We start from the raw sequence: 20,206 nt of genomic DNA, 5'->3' as shown, positions 1-20,206 counted from the left end.
GCCCCCCGCGAGGGGGGGAGCAGCTGCCGTGGCGGGGAGGCGGGGGTAGGTTCGCAGTGCTGCACCCCTCCAGCCTCTTCCTTGCGCCTGCGGGGCGGCAGCTGGCGGCTCTGTCTGGGCTGGGGGCCCCTCCTGTTTTGCCTGGGAAGGTTGTCTGGGCTGGCACAGCGCTACCGCCCTTCTCTTGGGACGCAGCCGGCCGATGCCGCTGCGGCGCCGGAGCAGTGTGGAGCAGATGGAAGAGGCTGAGCTCCGTGGGGGGCCGGAGAGCGCAGAGGGTGCCAGGCCCTGGCTTGTGCCTCGTCGCAGCAGCCAGGCAGGGCTGGCAGGGAGCAAAGGGCCTAGGCCCCGGGAGAGTTTGTGGAGAGGCTGAGAGCAGAGGCCAGGCTGGCGTGGCTCAGCTCCGCACAGCTCTGGTGACGTGGAAACGGAATGTGCTCGACCGCGTGTTTCCTTGCAGCGGGTCAGAGGCCCTGCCGCGAGGTGCGTGATGTTTGCAGCCGGGAGGGGTTGGAATTGGGAAAGCAGCAGCTCGGAGATGGGCTTGTGGGTCCCAGCGGGGAGCACCCTGCACGTGGGCTCCCAGCGGCATGGTGTCGAGAGGGCGCGGTTCTGTGGGGTGCAGGCGGGAAGGCCAGACGGCCGTGCTGCCTCAGCAGGCAGGAACCGCACGCCCTGTGCTGGCTGCCCTGTCAGCACATCCGCAGGGACGTCTCCATGCTGGAGGACGCTCAGCGAAGAGCGGTGTGTGCCGCTTGGCTATCTGGCAAACCCGCCTGCCCCTGAGACCTCCGTGCACTCGCAGGAGAGGGGGAAAGGCAACTTTCATCGTGGGCTGTCAATACCAGCAAGGGAAACATCCATTAAGTCAGGAAAGGTATATAGCAAGGAGCAGTCATGGGCAAAGGAAGCTAAGGAAACTCGGAGTAGGAGCAAAGGGAAGGCTTTACTGGTGAGGCTGGCTTGCCTGTGGGAGCAGTTGCCAGAGGGGAGTCGTCCTGACTCCAAGTCCCGTTGCTGTGGCTGGCGTCAGTCTCTGGGCTGCTCTGGCTTGGGCAGAAGCCGGGGCGGGCTGCCAGGATTGCTCGGTGAGTCTCTGGCCTTTGCAGTGCAGGAGACAAGAGAAGAGCAGGGCTCCGCTCTGGCTCTGTCTGCTGTCGTCCTGTGTTCTGGGGAGGCTGCTGCGTCCCATCCCCGGGGATCCCGGCACCGCTCTGGCCACCTCCTGCAGCTACAGAGATGTGCTTCTTGGGGATGACTCTTGAGTGTCTTGTTCCAGGAGTGCCAGACCAGTGTGACCAGCATGCTCTCTGATGTGCTCTGCTCTCAGCTGCATTCGAAGGGGAGGCGGGGGGCAGTTTGCACTGCGTGGCTGGGGCTGACTTGGAACGGGCAGCGGGAGCTTTGCTGGGTGCAGAGTGAGAGGTGCTGTGGGAAGCCCGCCTGGCATGCGACTGCCAAGGAGCATGTGTCTCATGTCTCGGGGATCAGGAGGGCAGCACCAAGTGTTCGCATGTCTTGTGGCAGGGAGCGTGGATCTGGGGGCCCTACCAGCATGGCCAAGGGTGCCGGGCCCCTTCCACACTGTAGCAGGAGCGAGGGCCTGGGATTAGGGCCAGGCCTTGGCAAACTAATTTCCTTTCCTGCACTTCATCCCCAGGCGGCTGGAGCCCACAGAGAAGCCCCTGCAGATCGTGTATGAGTACCTGGCCAGCCTCGGGTTCGAAGATCCCTTGAGGATACAGGAGGAGGCAGCAAACGCAGACCTCAGCTGTATGATCCGTTTTTACAATGGTAAGAACGTGTCTGGCGTGTGCTGTCGTTCCGGGGGCCGGCGCTGGGACCGCGCCTGTGCGGCAGGCAGTGCAGCTGTATGCTAGAGCCTAGCCCATGCTCTTCTGCCCTGAGGAGAAGGAAGGAGGGTAACTAACCTCTTGCATACACGTGCTTCATTGTGAGTCATGTGCACAGCTGGGGATGGTGAGAGCACTGGGCTATAGCAAAGGCAGCAATGGTATGGAAGCTGCTTCAGTGTATCACAACAAGTCCATTTGTTAGTGCCAGGGGGTGGGGAAAGGCAGAGCATGAGCAGCCGACATGGCTTTGCACTGATTACCCCAATCTCCTCCTATGCCAGAGTAACTACCTGGTGGAGGAAGGGAACACAGTGGGTGCGGTGTGCACGTCTGGGCTTCAGCAGGGCTTTTGACCAAGTCCCGCAAGATGGAGAACTGGCTGCATAACCACAAGTCAAGGGTAATAACAAATGGATCCATGTCAGAATGGCAAGAGGTTTTGAGGGGGGGTTTCCACAGGTTTGTCTGGAGTCCAGTGCTGTTTTAATGAGCCTGTCAGTGACCTGGGTGCTGCGGTGGAGAGCTTCCTGGGGAGATTTACAGGAGAAGGGGAATTGGGAGGCACTGTGAGCACGCTGGAGGACAGGAGCAGAATTCAGAAGGGTTTGATAGGTTGGAAATCCGAGCTCATGCTTGCAGCTGGGTAGGCCTCAGCTAGAGTCGTGTGCACTGTTCTGTGCTCCACACTTTGAGGAGAATGTGGAGAAGTTAGGGTCTGGAGGAGGGTGCCATAGGTGATAAAGACTTGGAAGGCAGCTGCAAGATGTAAGGTTGGGAAAACTAGGCACTTCTGGCTTGGAGGAAAGGTGACTGACGGGAGTCTTTAAATCTCTGGAGGGCTGGGCTGCTGTAGGGAAGACAGAGCATGACCATTGTTCCTTGCTACACAGGGCAGGATGGTAGGTGCTAGCTTCAGACTGCAGCAGAGCTGGAAGCACTTGCTCACTGTAGAGCAGCGAGGCAGTGGTAGAGATGGAGGCCTTGGAGGCGGCTGGCTGAGCATGGTAGAGGAGGGTTGAGGAGCAGCATCTTGCATCCAGGCAGGGGGTGGACCAGATGGCCCCTGAGGTGCCCTTTAGTCCTGTGGTCCTGTGCCATGGGACAGGAGGGTCAGAGATGGCTCCTGGCTTTAGATCTAAGGGTCAGCTGGAGTGTGGAGAGGCTTGTGTGGAGGGATTGGGAATTCACCCTGCAGCATGAGCCTGAACGGGTGGCCGAGGGGCTGAGGAGATGCTGACAAGCCAGGGCACACCCTCTGATGGCAGCAGATGGGTTCGACCAGGGGAGCTGGTTTGAGGGGCGTCCCAGGAGAGCTGCAGTTGCGGTGTGGGTGGGCCAGCGCACCCAGAGGGGCAGGGAGGGGCTTCCCAGGACCCAGTGGGAGAGCGGTCAAAGGTGCAGTCTGGGTCCTGGGAGGAAGCATGGCAAGGCCTGTTGCAGAGGTGGAGGACGGGGGTCCAGTGCATTCTGGGCCGAGCTTTGCACCAGGGAAGGCTGCTGGGAGCACCCAGAAAGGCTTCAGCTTCGGAGGAGCCACTTTGCTTCATGGGCAGGGTCACATCTGGTGCTGAAACCCATCAGGTTGCTCTTGCAGGAGGTCTGATCTTGGGCCCAAAGATCTTGGGCCCAAAGACCTTGCCTGCGTCTGGACTGGAAACAGTTTCATGCTGTGGATCCAGGCTAGAGCTAATCGCGTAGCGCTGGACAGCTCAGACTGCCGTGCGTCCAGGGGCTCCATTTCTTGGTTCAGTGCTCAGCTACCCAGGCTGAACCGTAGAATCACCGAAAATGGGGGCTGGAAGGGACCTCAGGAGGTTGCATCTAGTCCAACTCCTGCTCGAAGCAGAACCAGCCCCAACTACATCATCCCAGCCAAGGCTTTGTCTAGCTGGGTCTTGAATTCCTCCAAGGTTGGAGATTCCCTAACCTCTCTGGGTTGCCTGTGAGTGCTTCACCACCCTCCTCATGAGCAAGGCTCCGGGTTTTCCGTTTCCCCACGGAAAAACGGAGAAAACCACGGATTCCCTGTTTTTATCGGAGAAAACCACGGATTTCTCTTTTTAGCAGAGAAATCTGTGTATTGTCCACTTTTGCAAAGAGCTCTTGCAGGCGGGCACAGCTCCAGCCCGCAGGAGCCAATTGCAAAAAAAGGGTGGGAAACTCCCAGCCCTGGCCGGAGGGAGGGGGTCCTGAGCCTCCGAGGCAGCCAAGGCCGGGCTCAGGCTCACAGTCACCCTTCACCCCTGGAGCATGGAGGTAAGTGGGGCTGTGGGGCAGGGCTGGGTAAGATGGTTGGGGGCTGAGGGAGCAGGGGTGCTGCCGGCCCCAGGCGGCACATCGCAGCTGGGAGCAGGGCCAGGGGTGAGGGCAGGGGTGTCCCTCTGCAGGGGGCTTTGCAGGCAAGTGATGCAGGGGGCAGTGTGGTGGTGCCAGCCATGTGCGGGCCACACACATCGGAGCACAGCCCGTGGCCGACTCTGCAGCCACGGCGAGGGATGGGGGTGAGGGGGTGGGGGCTTGAGCTTGCACGCGGTGCTGCCGCTTACCTGGAGGCCCGTTATGGTGGTGACAGCCGCTGCCTCCAAAACCTCCTGCTGCCACCGCGGAGCCATGCCTGGAGTTGTGCGGCCAGCTGCCGGGCGGCAGCAGCAGCACGGTGGTGGCCGAGCAGCACGCAGCCATCCCCACCACCCCGCACCCCTCCGCTGCTGCTGGCTGTACAGCTCCGAGCACAGCTCCGTGGCAGCAGCAGGAGGTTTTGGAGGCAGAGAGGCTGTCACCGCTGGCATAGGCAGCCGCTGCCACTTGCCTGTGGGGCAGCCTGTACCAGCGGTGACGGCCGCTGCATACAAAACCTCCTGCTGCCACGGAGCTGTGCTTACTCCACTTTAGGATCCAGGGGCGAAGGGCATGGCTGAGCAGTGGCAGTGCTTGCCCACAAAGCCCCTCCATCCTGCATGCAGACGCCACCGCGGAGCCTTGCAGCTGGTTGCGGGGCATGCTGCTGAATGCAAGGCCCCCATTTCACCCCCCAGCTGGGCGGCACATATGTGACCTGCACATATGGTAGGAAGCTGCCTGCCCCTTGCTGCACCCTGTCAAATGGGCTGTTCTCTCTGGGACCCTGCTCGGCATCCATAGGGCCGGAGAGTGCAGGCAAGGTGGGGACGCAGTCAGGAAGGCTAACCGCACCTTGTCATGTGTCCACAGATGTATCACGAGCAGGGCCAAGGAGGTGATCCTCCCCCTCTGTGCGACATTGGTCAGGCTGCAGTTGAAGTACTGCGTCCAGTTCTGGGTGCTGCACTTCAGGAGGGATGTGGACAACATGGAGAGGGTCCAGAGGAGGCCACTTGCATGATCAGGGGGCAGTAAGGCAGGCCCTACGAGCGGAGGCTGTGAGACCTGAACCTGTTCGGCCTCCACAGGAGAAGGCTGAGGGGAGATCTGGTGGCCGTTGACAAACTGGCCAAGGGGGACCAGCAGGCTATGGGAGAGTCCCTGTTCCCCCAAGCACTACCGGGAGTAACAAGAAATAATGGCCATAAGTTGACTGAGGGTAGATTCAGGCTAGATATTAGGAGGCGCTACTTCACAGTCAGGGCGTCTAGGATCTGGAACCAACTTCCAAGGGAAGTGGTGCTGGCTCCTACCCTGGGGGGTCTTCAAAAGGAGGCTAGACAACCACCTATCCGGGGTCGTTTGACCCCAGCATCCTTTCCTGCCCATGGCAGGGGGTCAGACTTGATAATCTACTTAGGTTCCTACAGACTATGAAACTATGAAGGTGCCAGCCACGTGCCTACAGCACAGCTCCACTAGTGCTGCCCACTCTCCTGCCACCAGGAGGGAGCCCTGCTCAGACTCAACAGCTGGCTGAAGATGAATGCAGGCAGTCACAGGCTGTGTGGGGGGCAGAGGAAATGCCTAGAAGCCACAGCCGTGGTGCGGCTCCTGGCTGAAGCTTATTGGACCTCCCCTCACGGTGCAGCAGCCTGGCTTTGGGGTGGAGGCACTGTGGAGAGTAGGTCCACAGCTGTGGGTTGGTGTTCCCTGGCGCCACTGGGCATCACTGCGCCTGCCTGGTGCCAGGCTGGAAGCCAGAGAGGGTGCTGATGTCATGTGCCTCAAAGGGCCCCTGCCCTCCCCTGAAGGCCCTGGTGTCCCCTCCTGTGCTGTGCTGTACCGTGCTGCTGCACCCTGCTCTGCTCCTTGGCCAGGTCATCTCCTCCAGCTGCTGCTGGGGGCTGCTGCGGGTGCCTGCGGGAGATGACCACCCGCCTTCACTTTCACCTTCCCTGGTGCCCGGCTGCATCTCCAGCCTGAAGCTTCGTGAGCTTTGCGGGAGCTGCTGTGCGATGCAGCCTTTCTAAAATTAGCCTGCCCTTGCCTGGCTGTGCAGTCACGTGGCCTGTGTTAAGTAGTCCAGCCCTGCTGAGTGGATACGTAGCTGCTGCCCCTGTGTTGTCGTCTCAAAGAAGGCATAGGAGTTCCCAAGCGTTAGATACGTGGGTGCTTGGGCAGGCTGACACAGCTGCTGCGACAGCAAGGCGGAGAGCCTGGCAGCTGTGCACAAAAACGGAGCTTGTGCAAAGTGTCTTCCACTTGTTTGATGGGGATGGATGGGCTATAAAGGCGCACATGCACTTTCTCCCTCTGCATGGCCAACTCTGTGTTGCATTGCAATTCCTTACATCAGATAAACCAAGACATTTAAACTGGACAGATGCAGGCCTGTATCATCACGAGTCATCAGCGATCTTGATGTTGGGGTGGAAAGCAACCTGTTTAAATTCGCTGATGACACCAAAATTTGGGGGGAGGTGAGCACGCTAGCAGGGAGAGAGAGATTGCAGAAGGATCTGGATAGGTTACAGGGGTGGGCAGACAGGAACAGGATGTGTTTCAATACGGACAAGTGCAGGGTGCTGCACTTGGGCAGTAGGAACCAGCAGCACACTTATACGATGGGGAACTCCCTACTTGAGAGCACAGAGGCGGAAAGGGATCTTGGTGTCATTATTGACTCCAAGATGAACATGGGCCGACAATGCGAGGTCATGGTTGGCAGGGCTAACCGGACCTTGTCGTGCATCCACAGGTGCATCTCGAGTAGAGCCAGGGAGGTGATCCTCCCCCTCTATGCGACGCTGGTCAGGCCGCAGCTGGAGTATTGTGTCCAGTTCTGTGCGCCCCATTTCAGGAGGGATGTGGACAACATGGAGAGGGTCCAGAGGAGGGCCACCCGCATGATCCGGGGACAACAGGGCAGACCCTACAGTGAGAGACTGCGGGACCTGAACCTATTCAGCCTCCACAAGAGAAGGCTGAGGGGGGACCTGGTGACCGTCTATAAACTCACTAGGGGGAACCAGAAGGGTTTGGGGGAGACGCTGTTTCCCCTAGCCCCCGCTGGCATAACAAGGAGTAATGGGCACAAGTTGATGGAGAGGAGGTACGGATTGGACATCCGAAAAAACTACTTCACAGTTAGGGCGGCTAGGAGCTGGAACCAACTTCCAAGGGAGGTGGTGCTGGCCCCTACCCTGGGGGTCTTTAAGAAGAGGCTGGATACTTACCTGGCTGGACTCAATTGAGTCCCGTTTTTGTTTTTAGGGTTGTGTTTTTTTGGGGGGTTTTTTTGGGTTGTTCTCCCACTCTGGCGGGGGGTCGGGCTAGAAGATCTATTAGGTCCCTTCCGACCCTAAAACTATGAAACTATGAGTCATCTGATGATAGCCTCTGATTGCTACTCGGCTAAATGCTGGACCCGACTCAGAATTTTTATTTCAGTTCATGAGCCTTTAGAAACTCTATTTTTCAGCCGAATAGCGAGGCCTTGCTCTTCCTTTTGGTCCCAGCAGCACGAGTTTGGATGCTGCTCCTATTCTGGGTAAAGGGAAAAGAATGCAATTAAAGGTTGCATTATGGCGTGCGGACCCAAGGGGCAGAGTGAAGACATGACCGGCAGCCTGAATTTGGCATTTCCTAATTAGATTTTCTTGTCTTTGTGGCAATTAATACTCAAGTTCTGGGGATTATAGAGATTCCTAAATCATTGCTTAATCACAAATGCCTGTTGTCTGCAGAGATTTTCACATCAAGTGGACTGCTAACATGCTAGGAAAGCTTGCGGTGAGATTGAGATGGCCAGTCTGTTTCCAGTAGCAGCAGTGAACAATAAATACTCATTTAGTGACATCTGGTTTTTGGGTTGGCTGCGTAACTTCCCCTGTTGACCCACAGCTCGGTTTTTGATGCGCCTTCATTTCCCATCTGATCCCATGACCCCTCTCATTGGACTGGGGTGTCACGGCCTGTGGATTCCTTGAGCTGTTGCAGATGGGTTTGAACCTTGTGCACTGGGTCCCATGTTGACCTTCACGCTTCTGACATGGTTCTGAGCAGTCCCTCTTCTACCTTGTTCCCACCTGAGCGTCGGGTTTCCAGAGGCTGGTTTTGAGTTCTCCAGCCAGGTCTCCTCAGCGCTTGCTTTCCACAGCTGCCCAGGTTCACACACGTGTTACTGCCACGCGTGCTGGCAGGAGCGATCTCACTGTGTTCTCGGAGCCAAGCTCAGACTCCAAGTCTTTGCCTGAGGGCCTTGCATATCACTGAGCTGGGGAGCCGAAGCCAGGTGCTGACTGCAATGGCCAGTCCCCAGGATAGCCCAGCTGGAGTGCTGGATAGCAAATGCTCTGATCTGGCCACAGTCAATTGACAACTAAAAATGTTTTGCTCCAGAAACACAAGGAAGCTTCATTGCTTTGGTAGCAGAGGAGGCAGCAGAAGTGCCAAATTCGTTATGAGTGAATGAGCCCAGGCCCTGGCCCCACGTAGAACAGCAAGTTGTTTGCTTGCGCCTGGGGGCTCCAAGAATCCTAATGCAGCTTCACAGATCTGAGCCAGTTTGTCTTTGTAACTTGCTGAGGAGCCAAGGTATTATTGGGAGGAGAGTTCCCATGTTGGCTACAAATGTCCAACTCAGGATCCTTAAAATTCTGGTTTATTAGGTGGATTGAAACACTGCAGTGAGTTAAATCATAAACCTTGGGGCTGGTCTGCACGCACGCACGCAAGCAAGCTACAGAGTCAGGTATACCTATCCTACAGGCGCTGGAGTCTGCTGTCGATGGCCAGTCAAGGCTTCTTTCAGCGTGGTGTTATCCTCCAGAAGGGGGTTGCTGGCTGGTCCTTCTGGCTGGACAGGGTGGGTACTGGTCAAGTTGGAGATCAAGAAGGCGCCACTGAGGGTCACTTTTCACTGCCTTTTATCTGTCCTTGTCAGACTTTGGTGACTCCCCAGTTTTCAGGTTTGCCCAATCCAGGGGTGGATGGCATCTGTCAGCCCCAGGAGTCATCCACATGTACGTGCAGGTTTGGGAGTCCATTGATGAATTTTGAATAGGGCTCTGGGAGTGATCTGGAGATATTCAGCCCAAAAGTTGGTCTCTGGCGTTGATTAACTCAGGCCAGGGCTTCTAGCCCTTGATCAGTGAGGTTTAGAGATTTCCTGGTTGCTACATTGTCTTCTATTTAATTCTTCCCTTGGTTGATCTGCAGTGTCCCAGGTGTTAATTGCTGTCTGCTACAGTGTTACACATTCAATCACTGATTCACTCGCTCTTTCAGGGGCCCGCCTGATACAGGGAAGGGCAGTTTGATTCCTGCCCTTGTTAACATTTGTTACAATGTATAATTTACTTATGAAACTAAACACATTTAGTTGAAAGTTGAAAGGTGAGGAGTATAAAATATAAGCTACAAATGCCATGGCACACAAATAGATAAAAATACCAAACTACAAGGGGAGATACAAAATGCGCGCACACAAATTTTAAAACACAATTCCTTATCTTAAAGTGAAAGAGAGAGGAAGGAAGAAAAGGTAGAAAAAGAGAAACATATCCAAAGAGAGGAGAGCAAATGCAGGCAAAAGGAAAAGGGGGCTTTCTGCTACACCCATTTCACAGGAAGAGAGTAGAGGCAGGGAGAGACATGCGACATCTGTTCCTAGCTAGGGAGGCGCTAATACCCGTGGGTGTCCTGTCTGAGGATCAGCATCTTGCAGAGCAAATGGGGCTTGTTGCAGCCGCGGCACATGAATTGCCCAGTGCTGGAGGGTGTCCTGGGCTGGGAGCAGGTCTCAGTCTAGAGGGCCGTGGGGGCAGGGTCAACCGGGCAGCGTGAGGGCGAAGGGGAGGCAGTGTGAAGAGATGGGTTGTCAGCGCGGCTCATGGGAGGATGGGCTGGGCAGGGCAGGGTGGTGGTGGTGCGGGCGTGCGGCTTGGCTGCTGGGATTTGCATGGTGGCTTAATTGGAGGTTGTGGGGCCGCAGCTGAGACCTGTGGTGGTCTGTGGCCTGTCCCGCCTTGCAGGAGGCACCTCTCCCTCGTCCAGGGTGCGGTGCAGTCAGCCGGCTCAGGCTCGCCATGCCTGGCTGTCAGGAGGCTGTCTCCAGAGTCCTGCATTTGGTGACTCTCCCTGTGCCCTGATGGGGTTTGCTCCTGTCTGCTCAAGGGAAGGGCTTCTTTCTCCTCACAGCTCCCTGCTCTCAGGGCATCTCCTTGCCTCTTCCTCATCAGCTGAGTCTTCACACTCTGAGTCTCTCACCAGGAGGCCTGTTTTCCATCCTTTCATCATTCTGGGTGCTCTTTACTGGAGCCCTCTCGGGGCAGGAGAGACGCCTGGGGTTCTTGCCCAGGGGCCGTGATGCAGGCACAGGCCGTTCCTTAGGACCCCTCCCCAGGGCAGCTCCCAGTCCCTCGCTGCTGTTGCTGCCATTTGAGTCCAGCTATCACTAATTACTTGTTCGCTTGCAGCTGGGGCTAGGGAAGTGGCTGATTGCGGGGAGGGGGGGGCATAGGTCTGTGCAGTGGGGTGTGGGGCTCAGACAGTGGTGCTGAGCACCTTCCACACCCCTATTTAGCAGCCTGAGTATCCCTGTTACCAGAGCACTGGGGGGGCCCAGACTGAGCCTGTAATCTGTCTGGAGGGATAGATGCTTCCAGGAGCAGCGCTCTGCATGGCCTAGGGCTGGGAGAGCTGCCTGCATCTGCAGGGAGGAGCACAAATCCTGACACCCAGGTGCCCAGACCAGCCGGGATCTTGCAGAGCAGCCGTATATGTATCGCACCACAGCTCATTATCTTGTGTCACCTTCAGAGCTCTGCAGAGCGTACAAGGCTCTAGAGAATCGCATCTGTCGTGTCAGCCCGTGCAGGTGAAATGTTGTGCCGTGCTCTGGTCCCATCCAAGTCATTTTCAGGCCCTTAGAAAGACTTGGCCCTGTCCTGCAAAAGGGGTCATAGAAAAAGATACGAAACCTCAGTGACTCCCGTGATTGCCAGGTACTGAGAGAGACGGGTGCAGAACTTGATTGCAAAGGGTGTTTAATTGTTCTAAAGTCCTAATCGTGTCAAGACACAAGTTACACCAGTTTTGCAGAAACGTGTCGGGGAACCGAGACTCACTGTTAAGATGCTGTGCAGTGTCTAGGAAATCTTTGATAATTTTTCCTCAAGCAGTGCTTCCCTCAAGCAATATGAATGCATTAGTATGTGGATAGTATTAGCATGGTATTTCAAGCAGGATGAATGCATTAATATTGCATTGTCCTGTGTTTGCCCAGTGCTTCCCGGAGCAGGCACGCAGAGTTGAACAGCCACAGACAAAGGAAGCGATGTGCTGTGTAAAATGCCATTGCAATACATCTCCTCGTGGCCCCAGCAGTAACTGTGGATCCAGCGCCTCGCTGGATTGCTCCATCAGAAGGAGGCATTGCCAACATGCGTCAGTTATTTCTTTGTGGTCTTGTTTGTTCACAGTCAGCGCACATGGCACCCTGCTGTGGCAGGAATAAATGCTGGGAGGCATTTCCTTGTTTGTGGCTTCCAAACCTGCCTCTCCAGCTGCTCCTCTTCCCCGAGGAGTTCTGGGCCTGCTCCCTCTGGGGCTGCTGTCTGTGCTCTGCCCCTCTCGCCCATGCAGACACGTGCAGCTGCAGCCTGTCTCTCTGCCTCTGTGTTTTAGTCAGTCCCCAAGGACATCCCGCTTGCTGCCCTGGTATTCTCCTGCCTCGGGTAGTGGCTTGCATGGCTTCAGCAATCTGACTCCCTAAAGGAGTTAAGTTGCATCTCCCACGTAGCCGACCGGAGAGTGGCCAGCCCCAGAGCCCGAGCTGCAGACATCCTGGCTCTGCTGGGGCAGGAAGTCTGCGGAAGACTGATGCTAACGTGCCTCTTCTCCCCTCCCCAGAAAAGCCATGTCAGGTGGAGCAGCTGGACCGGATCCTGCTCTCAGGCATCTACAGTGTGCGCAAGGGAAGGACCCAGCTGCACAAGTGGGCAGAGCGCCTGGTCATCCTCTGTGGCACCTGCCTCATCGTGTCCTCCGTGAAAGACAGCCACACGGGGAAGATGCACGTTCTGCCGCTTGTGGGAGGGAAGGTGAGGTGTGGTGTGCGGGCCAGTGGAACAAGGAAACCACCAAGCTGGGGTGGCCCATGCCCAGACGGTCCTTGGGGCAGGAGTTCTGCATACAGTTGCACAGGTTTCACAAGCCTGTGGCAGCAGCAGTAATGCTACTCTTCTGCAGTCAGCAGCATGAACCAGCTCACCCTGTCCTGCCCCCGTGATCGCTGACTGGGAGCCTCCCTGCCGGGAGGCCTGGAAAGATGCTTATCATCGCTGCCCAGCAAGCCCAACTTAGCCACTGCCCTTGGAGCAGAGCAGAGCCCCTTCTCCCATAGCCCCCCCACTTTGTCCCCCTGCTCCCAGAGCTGCTGGGTTGTGATGCGGCTCCTTTCTCCCATTGCAGGTGGAGGAGGTGAAGCGCCGGCAGCACTCGCTTGCCTTCAGCTCCATGGGGGCACAAGCGCAAACATTCCACGTCTGCTTCAACACGCCAGCAGAGTGCCAGCGCTGGCTCCGGCAGGCTTCTGCGGTGAGGCCCGGGCTGCGGGGGGTTGAGCTGTGGGGCTCCAGGGTGAAAGGGAGGGCAGTTTGCAGAATGATGACCCAGACCTACCCCTGAAATTGCTGGGGGTGTGCCAGGATCACCTCCTGGCACCCCTGCACAGGTCATCTCTGGGGACACTGGCTGAGCTGTTGTGTGCAGCCCCGAGCAGCTGGATGCTGCACGCCAGGGCTCTAGAGGCTGCTGCCTGTACAGCACCACCGAGCCATCATCCTGCCCTGGTGCCCCATTGCAGCCAGTGCATGCTTTTCATAGACATTAGGCCTGGAAGGGACCTTGGAAGATCATTGAGTCCAGCCCCCTGCCCCAGGGGCAGGAAGTCAAGGGGCATGCTGCCAGCCTTCAGAGTTACTCCCAGGGCTGGCCTCTTCCCTTCGCAACAACGACCCACAAACTGGACCCTGCCCTCACTACCTCTGCCAGAGTGGTACACAGAGCTGGCATGACGCTGCTCTGGGGCACAGAGTGAGTCGGCATGGCCAGCCCACGAGCTGCAGAGGCTGGTCAGTCCCGCCACCTCGTTCCGCATTAGACCACTTGGACAGGAGTGGCCTCTGCTAAAGGCTGGTTTCATGTGGAACGCCTGGTATCAGCTGTGGCCAGGAACGGGTTCTGGGCTGGGTGGAGCAGTGGTCGGGGCAGTGGCGCAGTTCCCGTGTGCCACCTCAGGCTGTGGACAGCAGCAGTGTCTGCATGGGGTGGGGCCATCTCCCAGCATTGCACAGCTGCTTTGCCAGCATCTAGTGTCCTGTTCTGTAGGCCACAGCTTCCCTGTGCCCAATGGGCATCCAGGGCTCCTGGCACTGCCTGGGCCAGTCTCAATGACAGTGGTGCTGCTGAAGCGCAGCCCGCGGGGTCCCTGCATGCATGGTCTCTGCTAAGGATGCTGCCATGTTACGAACCACCTGCAGAGCAGTGCAGAGACCCCTGAGCACAGTGCTGCTGCCTGAGGCCTCCATGGGCTTGCAGGCCACTGCCAGTTCAAACAGCATCTCTAGTCTCCTGTGGGGTCTGGCCTGTTCAGCCATTCAGACCTGGTCCAGTCTCTTCCTGACCTTCTGTTATCCTCTCAGTTTCATCTTCCTTCCAGCGCTTTGGCCCTTCACAGTCGTGTCTCAGGCTCTTGCTGCTGTCAGCTTTCGCAGCCAGAGCTGTCCCCACCAAGGGTTCTTCCCTGTCAGTGCTTGGGGACTGTGGAGAATCCTCTGATGCTCTGGAGCACTCTCACTCCAAGCAGGGCTTCTAGCTTGGTCCCCTGGAAGGACCAGCTTTGTCACCATGCACACGTAGCTTGGCCACCAGCCCATCCTGCCCAGATGCAGGGGAATGCATCACAGTTTGAGGGCAGCCAGCTGCCATAAAACTAGGCTGGCTATAGAGTCCAGAACAAAGCATCCGAGGTCTGAGGACGGAAGATCGTGGCCATAGAAATGACTTCAGAGGAGGCCCAGTTTTGCAGAGCCTGGGTCAGTGCAGAAATGTTGCAAAGCCTCCTTGGGTAGATCTTTTCCAGCTTGATGAAAGTGGTGTGCGAGTGCCCAAAGCAAGGGAAACCCTCAAACCCTGCCCAAAGCTGCTGAGCTCTGCAGCATCGCCAGGGACTGCTGCTGTCAGCCCGTCTGGTCTGGAACATGCCCCTGCGCTGCACTGCGCTGCAGGGCAGCAGTTGGAGCCAAGAGTCGGTTGATGTCCTTGCTAAGCTGCATCCCTCCTGCTGTTCATTGTGGCTGGCAGCTGGGGCCAAAACGCGCATGCAGCTCATACAAGGCAGCCCCTTTCTCTTTCCACCACCATCAGTCAGGGATGAGAGCAGTAACAAGCAGGCCGGGGTTGTATGCAGTGCAGTTAAAAACCACTTTCCTGTGCGGGCCCTGCCCACCCGTGGCAGAGACCAGGATCCTGTTGCTGCGCTGTGCTCTGTCAGCCCCCAGCGTGTCCTGGCCTTGCAGTTTACTCTTGACTTCTTGATTTGGTCACAGAAAAGACGGTGCAGGCTGAACTTGGTCCTTGCCTTCCAGGTTGTGTCTCAGCGCCTGAGCACTGTGGACCTCTCATGTTACAGCCTGGAGGAGGTCCCTGAGCATCTCTTCTACAGCCAAGACATCACCTACCTCAACTTGCGACACAACTTCATGCGCCCGAGTGGCTCGGGGGGGCTGGACTCACTCTGCAGGTCTGTGCTGACCTGGTTCCGTTGCACTGGGGCCACTGGGTTACACTGGGGGCAAGGGGGCGGGAGCATGCAGAGCGTACAGGAGTCACCCTGGTCCCTGTGGCTCCTGCCCACTGGGAGGAGGGTGGCCTTTGAGAGGTGCTAGCTGCTGGAGGCTGGGGAGTCTGAGTCATGCCCAGCAGCGTGCCAGTGGGCTTGCACAGAGCTGTGCCTTGCGACTTGATGTTGCACAGACAGATGCCATGGTGATTGTGAGGCCCTTGGCTAAACAGTTGGGTAGCACCATTTGCTGCAAGAGCAGCAGCCAAGAGGAGCCCAGTGCAGCAGTCATGCTGAGAGGCTTGTGTGTAGGGGCGTGAGGCTGAAGCACCTGTTCCAATGAGACTGCAGAGCTGGCCCATGCCTGGGGCAGCAACGCTGCAGAGACTCTGGCTGTGCTTTGGGCAGCCAGTGCACGGGGGAGCAAGAGGCTTGGGACCAGGTGGACAGCAAGCTCCGATTTGCCGACAGTGACAGCAGGAGTGCATGGCCATGAGCAGGACAGGCTTGGAACAGATTAGGATGCAGTGAAGCAGGGAGCAGACAGACGAGGGGTTCCTGGATTCCCCAGAGAGCTGGAAGGTCTGCAGCAGCATGGTTAGATGGCTGCAGCCTGCAAGGCCTTGCTGCCTTTGGGGGAGAAGTGAGAACAGGACATGCCTGTCTATTCAAACAAAGCAAAGGGTGGAAACGGACGTTGCCTTAAAACATAAAAAAGTTTTATGGCAGCACAAAGGCCAGCAAACACGTCTGTGCTCTTGTCACATCACAGATGCCCAAAATGAGCTGCAGCAAGGTGGTGTCGATCTGTGCTGCCTCATTGCAGCTGACATCTGTTAGGCTTATGGCAGGAGAGCGCGGCCAGCTTGGTACTGCCTGTGTTTTCCAGCTGCCCCAGCCAGGCACTCCTGGGGCTGCTTGGGCCTGATCCTGCGTGCCCTGACAACACCCATTTGGGATTCCCCAGGTACCCATGAGCACTCTGGTATGGTCCCGTGCTGGGACCACCAGCAGCAGATTGGCAGCCCCAGGACTGCTCTGGAGTGTCAGGCTTGGTCTGGGGCAGTCCTGAGCGCATCTCTGAGCAGGACAGCTGGAGTCTCTGGGATGCATCTGTCAGCAGGGAAGCCCCTCCTGTCCTTGGTCACAGAGAAGCATCCTGGAGATTTCCAGGACGTGTCTGTAAGCCAGAAATGCGCTACCCATTGCCCTGCAAGTTCAGCGGGTGACAGGCGATGCGTGTTTCGGCCAGCGAGGTGAATCTGCTGAGGTGAGACCCATCCCAGCGCCACTGATCCGCTTCATTTGGCAACGTCTGCTTCTAGCCTGAGATGCTCAGGAAGGTTGCTGATCCTCTCTGTCTCACGTGGAGGATGAGAGATGGGAAGTGGCTTGGTTGCGGCACCTCTTCCAGGGAGGTCAGCTTTGCCCAGAGGGCAGCTGCAGAGAGCCTCTGCCCCTCCCCACAGGGGGTAGATGGCAGAGGCAGTTTCTGTGGTTGGCCACGCTTGAGACATGGAGCTGCTGCCATGAGCTTCCTTCTCACCTCCCTGCAGGTGTGCAGGGCCTAGCAGCCAGGTGCCTTGTCACAAGGCAGCTTTGCTGTTGGTATTCACGCAGGGCTTAGAGCCGCGCTGTCCAGGCAGACTCGTCCCACTGTCCAGGGCTGTGAATGGCAGAGGCCCTCTGAAGAGCAAGAAGTGGAGGTTGCTTGTCTGGAGCAGAAGCTCTCTCAGATGAGGGACCATCTCTCCCTCCTCAGAGGTCAACTTAGCCATTTGCCAGGGTCTCCCTGTGGGGACATGGCCTCAGCAGTGGCTATCTTGGTATTGTAGCCCCGTCGAGCCTTGGAGGTTTCTTTTGCTGCATGTGCACCAAATGTGCCACACCCCCCCCCCCGGCGCCAATGCCTTGGCCCATTTCCCAGATCGCTAGGTCTCCTGTCGGTGCCGTGTGGCCAGGCCATTCTGTTCCAGTCCCTGCTCCACCCTTGCAGTTATTCGAAGGTAGGCTCAGTGAAGTGAAGACACCAATACCCCCAGCACCCTCTGGGTGCCTATCTCTGCCATGGTGCAGACAGAGCAGTGCCTGTTTGCTCTTGCTTTTCAAGAAGTGTCTGCGGTGCTCTGATGCTTTTGTTAGCAGTAACTTACTGTGCACCTGGGCTCAGCCTGGTGCTGGAGCCACTGGGCTGGAGGGGAGGGGAACGTGTGTTGCATGAGCTCCGTGCAGAGCTCTCATGCTTGCCCTGGTGCACACGTAATCGTCGTAGCCCATGCGTGTAACTCGTGCTCTTGCTGCGTAGGTTTTCTCAACTGAGGGGCCTGAACCTGTCTCAGAACCGGCTGAGGGAGTTTCCCACATCGCTGTGCGAGATCCCCACGCTGATGGAGCTCAACCTGTCCTGCAATGGGCTCCATGACCTGCCCAGCCAGGTCGGCAAGCTGCTGAAGTGAGTATGTCCCCTTTGTGTTCACAGACCCCGTGGTTTGGGTACAGGTGTGGCCCGTGGGGTGGGTCCTCATGTCCCATGACCCCTCTGAGAGGTCCCCATCTTCACCACTCATTCACATAGATGCATCTCAGGAGGAAATGGTGGCAGCCTGAGAGCCAGGTGTGCCAATTCTCTTGCTGTCAGTGGTGAATGGAGTGCAGATAAAGGTGGTCGGCAAGGGCCTTGTTGCACCCGGATCAGATGGGGGCAACTTGAGCAGCTATCCACTAGCAGCGGCTGCTGCTCACCGATGGAGCTGTGCTTCAGCAGATTATGGTTTGGACAGGGCTGATCCTGCCTCAGGCTGGGGCGTGGCCTAGATGACCTCTGGAGGTCCCTTCCAGCCCCACTTCTCTATGAGTCTATAGCCCCGAGCTGCCCATATATCATGCTGCCCTTCTCAGGCTGTGGTTGTTGCAGCTCACAGCATATGGAGTCCATTTTAAGTGTGAACACACACTGATTTAGCAAAACAAACCTAGGGTAGGCTTTGCCCACAGGAGGGCACGGTCCAAGGACAAAGAATAGGAGCGATGCTGCTTGCTCCGTTTTTGCAGAGGCTGTGCATCCTTATAGCCACACATTGATAGTGGTTCTGCAGTGTTTCTCAAGGAGTATAGGATGTTATCTTTCATGCTGACACTGTTTCCTTAATGGTCTCTTGTCTTTATTGACTTGAATTTGGCCTGCAGCAACTTCTTGCCAAGGCCGGGTCAATGGTTCTGTCAGCATCCAGGTCCTGTGTGTCTGCTTAGATGAGCAACACAGCACTGCTCGAGCACAACATGCAGGAAGAGCCACTTGGCTGCAAAATCGGAGACCTTGCACAGCAGAGCATGGGTTCAGTGGGCAGGTGCTAGTGCACGCTTGCTTTGCCCTACACTTCCATCATAAATGCAGCTGGAGGCTGTGTCCAGCACACTCTTGGTACCACACATGTCCAAGGATTTAGGATTCCATAGAGGATCCCGCACTGCGCTGGTTTAGAAGCAATATGGGACCATCATAATGATGCCTACTCTCAGTAGAGCACAGAGCAAAGGTCGCCTGTGTTTTAACTTGGCATCACTTCCGTTGATTGTTTCACTGTGAGATCCTTTATTTGGGTGGACCTGATCCAGTCTTCAAATGGGACCTCCTGACTGTTGGTCTGTCAGGAAACAAGATGTTCCCTCCTGCGGGAATGCCTGTGAAACCCTTCTGAGGGGCCTGCCCCACGCGCCTGCAGGGTCTGTGGGAGTGATCCTCTTCCTTGTCCAGCTTTGTTGGGTGCTCAAGGGCTTGCAGGAAGATGTCTGTGCCAGGTTGCTATCCATTTTGCTAGAAATGCATCGGTGCCAACGTGTTAAGGGCTGCCACGGAGCTTGGACTTGCTCCCTGGGCATCCTCGCAAAGAGGTCACTGTGTAGCCAGGCTGGCTGCACTGCCAGGCATGCACGGAGCAGGTGTACGTGGGTGAGTGGGGCCAGCGTGTGGTGGCTTTCTGCTTAGTCTTCTCCGTGGCTTCCCTGGCCTCCTTGGAGAAGACAGTTCCCTTTGTAAAAGCCAGTCTGCTTTGTAGCATGGGCACTATACAGTGGTGTGGGACACCGTGCATTGCTGTGGGGCTAGTGCTTGTATCATACCTGCTGTCCCTGGGTTAGCTGACTGGCTGGCGATAGCGGTTGTGTCTGTTGTGTTTTTAATGGCTGTCACAGGGGCTCAAGCGCTGGGGACTCTTAGGCTGTAGAAATCCAAGGGAGTAAGTGTGCGCCATGTGCTCACAGTGAGCCAGTGTGACAGTGTTTCAGTTATATTTGCTGCCACTGATTTGGGGAACTGGTAGCTCCCAATCTACCTGCAGCTCAGTCCAGTACTTTGCAACCTGCCAGTTTAGACCCCAGACTCCTTAGGTGAGCAGCAAGGAGTGAGAAATGTCAGAACTCCCTGGCAGAGCTCCCTGTGCCATCCTTGGCGAGTGTGCCCTATGGCATCGCTGTAAGTGCAGCCTGCAGACAGGAGCCCCATGCTCAAAGCTCCCTGCCTCTGCCAGTGACAGCTCATCCAGTGCAGATCTCAGCATGCCTTGCATCTGCTAAATGTGAAACCTGGCTCGCTCCCACCCCTGAGCCCTCTCCATCCCTTGTCTGTGCAGTCTTCAGACCTTTGCTCTCGATGGGAATTGCCTCACGACCCTGCCAGATGAGCTTGGATGCCTGCAGCAGCTCAGCACCCTGGGGCTCTCCTTCAATGACTTCCACGATATGCCAGCCATCTGTGAGAAACTCCTCTCCTTGGACAAGCTGGCCATGGCGGGGAACCAGCTGGAGACCCTGGACTTGGGTGCGCTGAACAGAATGAGCCACATCAAACATGTGGATCTGAGGTGAGCTGCTGGCAGGTGCCCTGCAGGAGGGCTATGCAGTGCTCTGGCCCTGCTTAGGGGTGTGAAGGGCCCTAGAGAGCCAGGCTGACTGCGCCAAGCCAAGGCCGCAGAGCAGTGGTCAGGACTGGGGGGGGGGCACTGAACCACTGCTCCGGTGCCCCCTGAGCAGGGAGCGTGCTGGACTCGCCTCAGGGCAGCTGTTGCTGAGATTCCCAGCCACAGGCTGCGAGGGCTATGCGCTATCCCAGGACATGTGGCAAGGGCCTTCCCTGGACGCATGGCTGTACAGGACGGGTCTGACT

The 20,206-nt window shown here is 57.0% G+C and overlaps 1 protein-coding gene across 1 annotated transcript in view; it reads left to right on the top strand.

Moving 5' to 3' along the window:
• Positions 1-11: 11 nt before the first annotated feature.
• Positions 12-20,206, top strand: part of PHLPP2 (PH domain and leucine rich repeat protein phosphatase 2) — a 38,120-nt gene continuing 17,925 nt past the window's right edge. Inside the window, exons 1-7 of the mRNA XM_025192251.1 lie at positions 12-45; positions 1,661-1,794; positions 12,114-12,304; positions 12,675-12,800; positions 14,852-15,006; positions 17,351-17,497; positions 19,674-19,904. Coding sequence (XP_025048036.1) covers positions 1,776-1,794; positions 12,114-12,304; positions 12,675-12,800; positions 14,852-15,006; positions 17,351-17,497; positions 19,674-19,904 — 869 coding nt within the window. The 5' untranslated portion in view covers positions 12-45; positions 1,661-1,775. The remainder of the gene's footprint in view (positions 46-1,660; positions 1,795-12,113; positions 12,305-12,674; positions 12,801-14,851; positions 15,007-17,350; positions 17,498-19,673; positions 19,905-20,206) is intronic.

Source organism: Alligator sinensis, unplaced genomic scaffold (assembly GCF_000455745.1).
Source record: "Alligator sinensis unplaced genomic scaffold, ASM45574v1 scaffold1060_1, whole genome shotgun sequence".
Lineage (NCBI taxonomy): Eukaryota > Metazoa > Chordata > Crocodylia > Alligatoridae > Alligator > Alligator sinensis.
This window is presented reverse-complemented; position numbering and strand designations above follow the sequence as displayed.